Raw genomic sequence first — 12,738 nt, forward strand, 5'->3', positions numbered from 1 at the left:
GAGTCTTGTGTGCTTTTGCCTCGTCGCAAGTCTCGTGGCTGCCGTTTGACTGCTGTTGGCACTCTCCAATTGCTGATTGGTTGGCGTGTGACCGGGGGTGGGGTTGGGTGGAGGCTGGCATACATGGACGCCCGAAGTATGGCCATTCAAAACCATCTGAAACGTGCTAGCTACAGGCGCGCGCTCTTGTGTTAGGCCTACGTTTTGTTGCATCCGACGAGCAGCAGTTGTACCCAAAACACGGCCAAAGTGTGCCAATGCCTATGGACGGAACAGCCGACCGGCGTTTGGTAGCGTGCCAGGTTCTACCCCCATAACTTCGACTGTGACAGCATCACGGCAGAAAGGGGGTCTTGGCCGCACCCAGACCTGCTAAAGGTGGCTTACTTTCCCAGCGTTCAGGCTTCGAGTGTCGCTGCTTCTGGGAATCTTTCGCCGCAGTTAGGGTTAGCACCATGCATCCGCTGTACGGAGAGCACCACAGTTACTACCGGTACGGAGGCTACTCCGGCATGGGAATGAGTTCGGTAGCAGCTACGAACAGCGTCGTGCCCAGTACTTACGCCCCCCAACAACACTCCGTAAGTCACCGGTACAGCAGCAGGGGCGTGGTGCGACATTCGCCCTACGCACCACCCTACAACCCACCGCCGCCACCCCAACCTCCGCAGGCCGCCAAGGACATGGTGAAACCTCCGTACAGCTACATCGCCCTCATCACCATGGCGATTCAGAACTCCCCCGAGAAGAAGGTGACCTTAAACGGGATCTACCAGTTCATCATGGACCGCTTCCCTTTCTACCGCGAGAACAAGCAGGGGTGGCAGAACAGCATCCGACACAACCTCTCCCTGAACGACTGCTTCGTGAAGATCGCGCGAGACGACAAGAAACCCGGCAAAGGAAGTTATTGGACCCTGGATCCGGAGAGCGAGAACATGTTTGAAAACGGCAGCTACCTGCGAAGGAGGCGGAGGTTCAAGAAAAAGGACGCACTGCGTGATAAGGAAGACGCGCTAAAAAAACAACAGCACACTCCGCAGCGGGAAGACGGAAAGGAAAATACTGCGGGAGGCTGCAAAGAAGGTAGCCAGGCGGAACAGGCTGCACTCGGTAATCTCGCAATCAAAACAAACGCTGCCGCTAACAACAACAACACCAGCGATAGTACCATCGCTGTGCCAACCCGCAGTCCGCATTCGCCGGCGGCGGCTGCTGTGTCGGATGTCGGCATCTCTTGCACCACCGTGACACCCAAAGTAGAACCAGTGGATGACGAACCGACCTTCGAGTCGTGGATGCAGCGAGTCGCCGACTGCAAGTACGACAAAAAGTCGAGTCCGGCGGCAGCTTCCCTAGCACCTAGTCTCGTGACGGCAACGCCCGTGACCTCACCCACGTTATTGAGTCCCACCCTTGGCGAAAGCACTCTGGACACTGCAGCCATGACCAGCTTCTCCGTGGACATTCTCGTCAATCCGCGCCAGTCGCCGAACATGGTCATCATGTCGGAAGTGAACAACCCCTCGAACAGGAATGCGCTCGGGTCGGGCTGTTCAGAGAGTGGTCTCACTTCGGCCGCCGTCACCTATGGTCGCTCAGCTCCAGGGATGTATTCGTGTGGCGGTTTGCCACTGACCAACTGCTCCGGGTCGCCCTCCGCTATGAACTACCACTGCGACACCTCCTCGGGACTTTACTCTTCTGATCGTGGACCGGGCCTGGGTTCGACCTTGGACGAACTGAACGGATCGGCAACCGGACTGGGTGCAGGTCACTCCACCAACTCTTATCTAGGGAGCCACGGATCGTCTGTGCTCAGCTTGACGGGCTCTCCCACCCAGTCGTACATGGTCGGCCGATACACCAGTGCACCTACTGCTGTGACCTCATGGTTCACCCTTCCGGCCACCACGGACCCGACAGTGACCTTCAGCTGTGCCCTGAACTCGGACTCCTTGACCACTTCCAACGGCTACCCTGCGGTCAGGGAGATGTTCGAATCGCAGCGACTGTTGTCCACTTCTCCCGTCGTGTCGGCCACGGGGGCCAACCCGAGTTGCCAGATGAACTTTGCTGTGGGTAGTGAGACGTACCAGCATCGGACATCCTCCACCGTTCCCGTGTACGGCTACGACTGTGCGAGGTTCTGACTGCCTTGGGTAAGAGGACTCTTTCCATCTCTTCGCTGTACCATAGTGTGACTTGTAATGTTAATAATGTGACCTCGGACTGACTGCGTCGATCTGTGTGACTGTCTCCGTTTAGTTTCTATTAAAACTTACAGGAACACAAGAACTGTGCTCCTGGCGCTACAATCCTTGTGTTCGCTAGTGTAGACGCGGCAACCTTCTCTAATTTATTACTCACCCCTTAGCCCCAGTCAGTGTGAACCCGACGGTGTCTGCTGTACCGGCCATGTAGCATAATAACCATAGAAATGTATAAACTACTACTCTGAATACAGTTTGTAAACAAAAACTGAGTTAGCCTTTTTCATCTCACTTCCTTTCTCATTTTTTTAGACTTGCTCTCTCAACCACCCCCATTTACACTTGACTAGAAACAAAAACCCTCAATCGTACACCTTTCGATGCTAGCCAGTATCTCAATAGACACCCTTGAGTTAAACTGCATTCACTCTGAATGTAATCATTCACAATAATTACGGCAATAAAAACATTGAGGATAGTTTTTTTTTTTATTGTGTGTGTGTGGGGGGGGGGGGGAACATCATTAAATCTTACCTATGATATTGGTGGACGAGATACGTTATGAAGTCTGTGTCACCACTCCATCTAAAACGGATTGGACAATCCAATTCGCACATTCTTTCCTTATTTTACCATTCTTTCCCTACTCAAATTTTTAATGACCCTCTAAATTCATATAAATTCTCAGGACCCACTTGTCGTATTATCTTAGGGTGAGCATCTTTATTTTTATCCAGGCAGAATTAAAACGGAAGTTGAAACTAAAGGAAAAAGTTATTTGAAATGTAATAAAGAGACTTACCGGAACAGATCAACGCAGGAGCAAATCTATTCCCAGTAGATACAATGCTGTGGCTTGGTTAAGTTGTCTTTCATCTTGCTCATATTGCGCAGGTTAAGGATGTCTCTCGCAAGATGAGCAAGATGCAAGTTCAGACATCCTTGCTAGGATGCAAGGATGTCTGAACTTATAGGAGGCATCCTAAATTTGCACAATAACCCATTATTATCTTGGTCCAGGATAATTAATATCACTTATCCTGAGCTTGCACATCTAATTTGTTCTCTGAAAAACAGGCAAATCGCTGGTGATTTTAGAATGTTCTCTTTGCAGAATGATAGCTTTTGTATCAGTATTGTCACGCAGGAAAGATAAAATACAGGAAACGGCAATCAAAAACCATCTGTATTTTACCGGTTATTCCCATTTTAAGTTACGAAGGTAATCTCAGGTCACATTACGCTATTAATCCTGTTTATAACAGTTTTATCACACTTAAGTTCTGCAAATATTTTCGATCCAGAAACTATATAAATAAATTTCGTTAATTATTAACGCTAACTCTGAACTAAACTTAGCAAAGGGATCTACATAGATAACATGGGTTTCTCCGAAAGAAAGAAAAAAGGTATCGTCAGTTTTCGGATGTTTTAAATCATTTGACATCCTTGTACTTATGTTGGTAATAGAGTTTGTCTATTGTCACAAAAGTCATCTGCCCTTCTGCTTCAAGAATTACATAAATTATGAGTGACCACTCATTGCTTATTTCTTATAAAGGACATTTGGGTTTTCTGTACTCCGATAGGAACATCCGGGGTTTTTTTATCTTGGGATGCCATCCACAGAGATCTCCTACAATCATTGCGGTATTCCTTGCTAATTTACAGATTACAGCTGGACATCGATTTAAAATCACCTGCAATTATCAAATATGGTTGTTTCAAAGACATTTATCATTCATTAATTTCTTCCAGTAACATCCAGTGTTCCCTTTATCACCGCAGTAACTTAGTTGATAGTTTCTAAACAATATTCTAATTTTGTGCCCAATTTTTCAGACTTGTACTTAATCCTATATGATTTCTATTAATATTATACTAGTACTGGTCTTCGTTTCCATTTTTACTCATCTAGCTAAGTAATTTTAGCTAAGCACAGAAACTAGGAAAAAAAATATAAATTTAGTTCATCTTCCCAAGGGCAGAGAGGGGGGGGACATTTTGAACTTTTAGAAAATGAGACTACAAAACGTGTGTGTGATCCAAGTACTCGAACAAATTCAATTGGAACAATTGAATTCGCAAATATATTTCGAGCAAGAGTTTCTCTTTTTGCAACCCCCTCCCAATACAACCTTCCATACACACACACACAATCCATAGTTCTTTAAAAAAAAAAATAACTGAAACAGCCGAATTTTTCTTCTGTTGCTAGTTTCCCACATTATTACGTTGATGATCTATCATTGGCGAAATAGACTGAGCGAAACTTTCTTAACATTGAAAATTTATTCAAATTCCGCTTTTTAAGCAGTCTTTTATGCCTTCTTATAAATAGTTTATAGTCTCTAAGGTTATGTAGGCTAAACTAAACTTTCGTAAGGGGTGAACGAAATCAGAATTTTCCTCCCCTCCTCTATTCAGAATGATGTTTATCATATACAAATGGCCCATCCCAAATGTGTTTATATTTCTCCCTTGCTGTGTACTGCTTTTCATCCCAATGACCTCTTAAGGCGGATGGAGACAGCGGGTGTGTTGTCTATCTAGAAAACTTTGCGACGACCTTCTCAGATGCAGTTTTTCGGGAAGATTTTCACGTCGCAGTGCTAAGAAACAGCCAATAAAAAAACGATCAACGCTACATTGAACCAGATCCAAACGAGGGAATAAACGATTACCATATGCTCAACTCTAATATGGTTGTGTATTCCTTTCTGGACAAAAAGATGGTTCTTCTTCCCCCCGCCCCCCATTTGAAGCCATTATCTCAACGGGAGAAATCCCGAGGAAGAGTCTGACAGACAGATCACAGCCTACGCTCTATAAGCGGTCGTCTGCAAACATCACCACAGTTACCTCCCCCTTTTTTTTCCGACTTGTGCTACTTTGAAAGGATTAATCTTTTTAAAATGCAAATTAAATGCTGTCTGGAACAGGTTTAGGGTGGCAGTTGAAAAGCGCGCATGGCCTTCAGCGCTCGAACAAAAGAGCCCCCGGATATTATTTGTTCACGTAATGTTGTCTTCTCTAATTGGCATACATGTACAGAACATGACTGAAAACAAAGCTGGGCTATTGACCTACGTAAAGATATTAAGTGATCAATCCCTTACCATTCCATAATCGGTCATTATTTTCGTTGTAATCAACTGTATCCAAAAACCTTCAGTAATAACGATTATTCTATATCCGTACCTGAAACAAAAGTCTTGATAAGAAAGGATTAGTATGTCAGCAGATATTTGGTTAAATTTTTCTTTTAACGATATGGAAATCAAATATTTTTCTATTTCAGTTGTCTGCAGCGATGTTGATCAGTTTACGATAAGAACTCCATTGAACTAATTCGGAATAGTTGCCTGTTTTTCAATTTGAAAGCAAGCAACTATTTCCATGTTTGGTCATAGTTGCTTTAAGAATCCGACTGGGAAAATATGAATCTGAAAAACACAATTTTCAGATTTTTTTTCTTATAAAAAAACTTTCATACTACTATATGAATACTTATATGAATTCCTTTCAGCTGTCGTATTACCATTCGAAGTCCCTTGGGGAAGTTAAATTCTTTTTTTTTAGTCAAGAAAAACAACACTCGAATAAGAAGAGATGGTCAACCTTATGGACGAACAATGTGCATTGTTTTCTTCAGTACAGAAGAGACTAAAGAGAATGATTAAAAGATCTCGTTGCTTAAACGATGCATTAAGACCGAATCTCAGCGACATCTTGGGCCCATAGCAACAGTAGAAAGTCCACTAGAGCATCAATATCATTTTACCACCTCCCAAAGGAAGTAAACAATACAAATATTTTTGTTTCATTTAATAGTTGGGTAACACACGTGGACGAATAGCAAAAGCGTGTCTCCACCACCCTTTGTACGATGCTTTGATAACGCAGTTTGCCTTTCCCCGGTGTGCCTTGATGGCGGACGACCAAACGATTTCAGGCGCCATCCTTCTAACGTTTCAAAAGCAACCGATGCATATCGAATAGCATCTTTCCGGAGAATATCCCGAAATGGCTATGAGATGGCCAACAGGGTGAAGGACACGCAGACCATGGTTGGCACTGACATATACATCCAACGTCTTGTACTGTTTGTGAGTTTTGTTTGCTATACCAAAATAATTTTGATAATCGTCCCATTTGAAAATTAAATGGTCATGACTCACTTCATTGTCATACGTCTTTGTTTAAGTATATTCGACGGGTCCCCTGCCAAAAGATTCTACGTGGATTTTTCCACTATTGCATCCAATACATTGACGCAAGATCGCATTCTAATAGGTTACTGTTATTTATGTGGCCACTTTGTTTACATTTCTGTTTCCTCTATTTTGCAGTCCTAAAAACATTCGTTTTTAATTCCTGCATCGAATTGTTCATCCTTTACATTGCCTTTATTTTAGACTTTTTTTCATCACCAATTGTAAATCCATTGTTGAAGTCTTTTCCCAGATATCTCGATGTTCAATTTATATTCCTATATTGTTTATGACGACTCGTCTATTTTTCTCCGAATCCTTCTGATAACTTTACTCATAAGTTTATCTTCTGTGTTTTCCTAGCTTATACTTTCATAAAACGTAACGCATAAGGTGACGACTATATTGCAGTTCATAGCAATTTAAAAAAAAAAAAAAAAAGTTTCAAAATCATAACGTATCTTATAAATAAAACACAGAATACAATTACTAGAAAGAATTTAAATAAAATTATCTAAGCAACAAGCTTATTGTAATAGATATGTCTATAAATGCATACACACCAGCGTAACTTATTAATAATACGACTATGTAAAGACACGAATCAGAGATAGAAATGTGACGTAATCTCAACGTTTCACTTGATGGATTTATAGTCTTGAATGTATTGTATGTACTCAAAATGTTATTTATTTTCACTTAGATTTTTAATACATTTCATCAAATTTCTGAAGCCTTTTTTTCAAGTTCTTTCTCCAAAAATAGTATAGCAATGTATTTTCTGCATATTACATAAAGAGAGTTTGCTTTGTAATGTTAGGCTTGAGTATAAGATGTTCTTATGTTTACTGATGTGGTCAAAAGTTTGAAAAAATTTTTGATGGATGATTTGCATCTGTTATGTCTGGTCTCATTGACGATTTAAATGCTTCCCTTATATTACAGTATCAACTTCCCGTTAAGTTCAAATAACGCCGACACATACATACTACACTCAAAGAACTTTAAGTAAAGCTCCTGTGTTGGTTTTCCCAAAACTAAAATTGCCGATCGGTAACTACTATGGCTGATATTCTACTTTGATTTAGTCAATAAACTGTACAGGATTACAGACCACAAAGTACCGACATTTTTCTTTATTATACCGCAAGTTTGGAGACGTTATCCACTTCGTCACAGACATCTAATGAGTAAAAAAAAACAAAAAGAGAGACACCAGGTTTAGACATACGATGTTTCAGTAGACAGTACTGTATTTTCACTTAACAAGAGCTTTTTATTAATAGGCTTCAGACGCTTGGCTACATCTCTTAAAATACTTTTTTTCCCCTGCAATACCAGTAATATCTTTAAGGAATATTTTTCAAGACATAAGAACTTTCCAAGAAATTTTACCAAAACGTATTAAATATTTATCTTTGAGGACTGTTAAATAAAATCGAGTGTGATTACAGGTTCTATTTTTATCCTGTTTCTTATTTACACACATCTTCTTCACTCCCCTTGATCTTGACGTGTCTTATGATCAGTGACAGTGTTTTAGAGGTTCTCTTTTATCGACTTTGTCATCGATCTTATTGTCAACGAAGTCTCCTTCCATCTGGGTCCATAAACGATTGACGTAGTCTTTCAGTTTCTCTCTTATATCAGCCCCAAGTCCTCCTAGGTCAGCGAGATCTATGAGCACCCATCTGGCTAATCTAATTTTCTAGATAAGAACTAATGACTTAAACTTGGAGCGGGGAGGGGAAAAGGAGATTGACTCTGGTTTTGATATCTTACCACATTCCCAAATCTGATTATAAGTAAGATATCGTACTGGTTAACTTCTCGGAATATTTTGGTTGTCCGTTGGTTCACAAAAGTTGAGCTATTGTTCTTAAGGAGGACCTTGTGGTCTAATACAGAAAATTCTCTGTTTTAACTGATCTAATCATTGGTGAATTTGAGCGTAGTTTTATTGTAATATAATACTTATTTTGGATTGTTTGATGTAAACTAAGACAAAGTGTTTCTAGGAATAATAAATCTCCATTCTTAAAATCTCACGCTATATTTGAATGACTATTTTTTTAAAAATTTTTTTACAAACCTTTTACTTCTTCGAAGAAAGCGATTATTTTAATGAATATCTTTTTAAGATTCCAAGTAAGGAACTTTTATAGTTTCAAGAAACCCTTCATATAAGTTGTTCTCGTAGTATAAATCCTCTACAATCCTCATGTCTATATTTAGATAGTTAAGTACTTCGGCAGCTTTTGTAACTTGCTCAATATGAATTAACAAAAGGGATTGTATCGCATTTGTTGAGTATTAGACTGGAATTTACATTCATTGGCCTTTGGAGGGGAGGGATGGAGAGATCTGCATCATTTAATATCGGAAATTTACTGTATAACAATTATTAAGACCGAACTGCTTAGCCAAGGTAACTTGGGAAAAAAAAAAAAAAATCATTTCAGGAAATCTGTTGTCAGGTATTATAGAGGGCGTAATTGTTTCCTACATGTGAAAACAACCAGAATTGCGTACTGTTGAAATATAAAATGGGCAAATTTATATCGTTTCCTCTTCCGTTTCCATGGTAACCCATTTCCTTTTCCATTTTTACTCGCATTTTAAACAAGCTGCAGTCTATATTTAACTTACCCCTTTCCATCCCAGTATTTTCGTTAACAGATTATCCGAGTTGAACTTTCATCTCTGTAAGCAAAAAGACGTTTGTCTCATTTTCGCTTGGTTCAAAAAGAACGTGCAAGCCGTGATGCCCCCTCTTTACTCTGCAGTTCTGGTGGCGAAAGACGAGAGGCCTTCTCCGACGATTTCTACACACACGCTCGCGCAAAAAGGCAACTTTCTTGCTTACTTGGCTTGGCATCTTGCGGCAGCAGATGCCGTAGACGGAACCCTATTTATTTTCAGGCCGCTGATGCAGCCGAGGTCAAAGTGCGTCCGCAAAACGGCGTTATTTCCCGAATAGAAAATCTAAACTTAGAGATCCTGTACGCTTGTCCAGCTTTGATGGGTTTTTTTTTTTTCTTTCCTCGGTTTGTTTTACAGTTTGCAGCCAGATGGGGATGAGATGGGAGAAGCGGTGTTAGATGCGGATTATACGGAAGATGACGACACCCCTGCTAATGCACGTACACGATACAGAACTTTGTATAAGCCTCCCTCGCTGTTTCTTATCCCCCCACGCAATCGGTGAGATACTGTCAGTTACCGAAAATGAATTTGTCTCTTTCACAAGTCAATTTTGTTACGCTTCGATTTTTCAGACTGTTTAGTTTCTAATTAGAATAAGTTGAGAGTTGTTTCATAAAGAATTTGTGTTGTTCTGATCGCCAAGAACAAGAACAACTGATGAAGACTTGGAAGAAATATCGCAGCGTCCATCGGCTGCTATATTTTTCAAACAATGATTGCAAATCCAGCGAACTGTATACGAGGTTTTGACACCAGGGGAGCTTTATTTGTTTATTACAATAACCGAGTCGTTACTACACTAAAACAAATATTTTTGTGTTGTACTGAATCAGTCGGTTTTGTGAAAATTTGTCACCGATACACAAATTGTTTCTTTGTTTGTCGAAACGGTGTTGTTATTAAATTATAAAATTTCAAATTGATACGCAAGTATACCTCTACTTCATTTTCCATACTAATATGGTTTAAAGTGTATTGGGGTTCCTACATGGTTTGGGATGAAACTTCAGATAAAATGAATTGAACCTTCAAACATCGTGATGAAAGGAAACACTTCTCCTAAACATCAAACTAAGGGGGGTGAGTGAATTGGGGGAGAAGTATTATTTTAAGAGATTGCGTTTTAACTCAATATACTTCATAGAAAATATTAATTCGAAATTATTAATGATCAGTTATTAGGTTCCCCTATCATTCTCCCATTCGCTTTGTTGACATTCTCACTAGAACATCTAGAAATTCGGACTCTATAGGAAAAATGTGGATTGTATAGGATTCGAATGTTTACAATTGAGACGTATGTTGTAACGAGTATGCGATACCTCTTTTTGAAGCCTTAAGCCCTACGGAGGCTCTTTTTCGAACCCTTTTTCTCTCTCAAAAGGGGTTCGATTTCCATAAAGATGGGTTCTTCCTTCTCCCTTCATAGAAAATAGACAATTTTTTTCCTCGACACACACACTCGACAAACAAAACCCTTGTGGTTCATTACTGCCTTGACATAATATTCAAACATCCACAACCGATTATATCACAAAGACATCCTACAATCTATAACCCCGTTTACAAATCAAACGTCAGATTCTCTTTCTAGATAAAAGAGCAAGTAGAACGCTCTGGGAACTAGGACAGAGTGGGTGGTTTTAAGAATACCTCTTACGTTGATTTAAAACGAAAAGAGCCAAAAAAAGGGACATTTGTAATACGATTTTTTTTGGGGGAGAAGAATATATTCTGTTTTTTTTTAAGTATTTATCTCTATTTAACCTAAAAATATGTTACGATTTGTCTGATTTCTCGTTTTCCTCATTAAGAATTGGGCATAATTTACATTTCTATCGTAGGTCATGAGTGAAAACAAACGAAAGAATTAAAAAGTAATTACATGGCTTATCTAGGCGCCTGAAACAAGACATTGGACTACAATTAAACAGATGCATGTGACAGCAGATATGAGCTTCCAATGAGAGGTGAAACATTATACGAAATAATATCAAATAAAGAGATTTCCGTACAGTTTAGCCTTTAACAGGATGGATGGGGATCGGATTGCTCTAAAGTCATAAAAAAAGGAGGAAATTCCACAGGACGACCCACAAAAAGATGGAAGGGTGGCTTATAAGACCATCATGTCAGACTAATGTACCCAAGCAGAAGCCTAAAATGATTGACAGTTGCTATCTGCTCTGTCACCCTACAGAAGTGATTTACGATTCCGCTGGAGGAATAGTTCTATATAAATATTTCTGCTTCCTGTTCTAATTGATCTAAAAAATCTGTCTGGTCAGGCAACGTTATGTTGAGTGACGGCTGCTACATGCAAATTCAAGTTCCGCTCATTTCTGTGGTTAATTTTTAATATTTTTTTTAAAATATTGCCCCTTTTCTTTTATGTAATCTGAGTCTTATGCATTAGACGGACGGAGACAAGATCGTATAGTTAAATTCCACATATTAGTGTCGATATAAGTTTATCCTTCTGTAAATTGTATTGACTTAATTCACATACTATTTATTACCTTTAAACCTTATCTAAGATTTTTCTTATTACATTTGTGTATTCTAAAAAAAAAAGTTGTTACAAGAAGAGAAATTTTATTTTTAACCTAAATTAGCGTTTCATTAACACCACAGTTCGCGTACACCCAAAAGGAAATTAGATATATCTTAATGAATTTCAATACCAAAGACCATACTGATAGTGATAATAAAGATAGGATTTCGGAATCAGTCGACCGTGAGATGCGGTGATTGATTTATTCAATCCAATACCCTTGGAGGGTAATGGATGGCAATGCTGTAGCCAATGAAGTTGTAACTGAGGCTCGGCTATTGCTGTTACCCTCCTGCCATGATCAGAGCTTTAATAGCTCAATAACACCTTATCCCTACACTGTCCTCTACAGATAACGGGGAAGATGAAAAGCATTCTTGCTTCGCCCCTTTAAGCCAGTCCTGATAAGGATAGTTACAATATTTAATTCTCTTAGGCTTGCCTTCAAATCGGTTTTCAGAATTTCAAGATTTATTTTAATTTCCAACTTGACTTGCATACACGAGCCTAGGATAATCGTTTTTTTTTTTTTTTAAAGTATGGCACAAACACGAACTATGTTCGTGAAGAGAACGAAGGGCAAAATTAATTTATTTGCTCACATTTAAAGTATTCAGAGTTATTGCTATATATCCGTCAGATTAAATACTTCGAAAATAAACCAAAAAAAAAAAGTTATCTTATTTGCAAATGATAAAAAAAAAAAAAAAAGGCCTCAAAGATTCACGATTAAAACCGCAGATTGATATTTCAATAGTTCGGAGACAACTTATGCAATGAATCCATTTTCAAAAGTGCAACATAATATATAATTAGGATGAGAATTTTTATAGATGTTAAAAAGTCAGTATAAAGAGATTAAAATATATAAATTATGAAACTTTTTAAAAAATAAAACGTAAATAAATAAATTTTATTTAATACTGTTTCATTGAAGAGAAATTAATTATTTCTTTATCAATGTAATAATCCTTTATTTTTTGTGTTGACACCCTTAATATAATTATATATATATAAATAAATAGGATGTTGACATGAGCGAGGATTAATA

At 39.3% G+C, this 12,738-nt stretch overlaps 1 protein-coding gene across 1 annotated transcript in view; it reads left to right on the forward strand.

The window, feature by feature from the left end:
• The first annotated feature begins 202 nt into the window (after positions 1–202).
• The window catches only part of LOC150096639 (forkhead box protein C2-like), an 87,175-nt gene continuing 74,639 nt past the window's right edge, over positions 203–12,738 (forward strand). Inside the window, exon 1 of the mRNA XM_090407934.1 lies at positions 203–2,162. Within this exon, the coding sequence (XP_090264060.1) occupies positions 456–2,153 (1,698 nt within the window). The 5' untranslated portion in view covers positions 203–455 and the 3' untranslated portion in view covers positions 2,154–2,162. The remainder of the gene's footprint in view (positions 2,163–12,738) is intronic.

Source organism: Typopeltis vanoorti, chromosome 18 (genome assembly GCF_054136105.1).
Source record: "Typopeltis vanoorti isolate ZY-2024b chromosome 18, IOZ_Tvanoo_1.0, whole genome shotgun sequence".
In the NCBI taxonomy this organism is placed as follows: domain Eukaryota; kingdom Metazoa; phylum Arthropoda; class Arachnida; order Uropygi; family Thelyphonidae; genus Typopeltis; species Typopeltis vanoorti.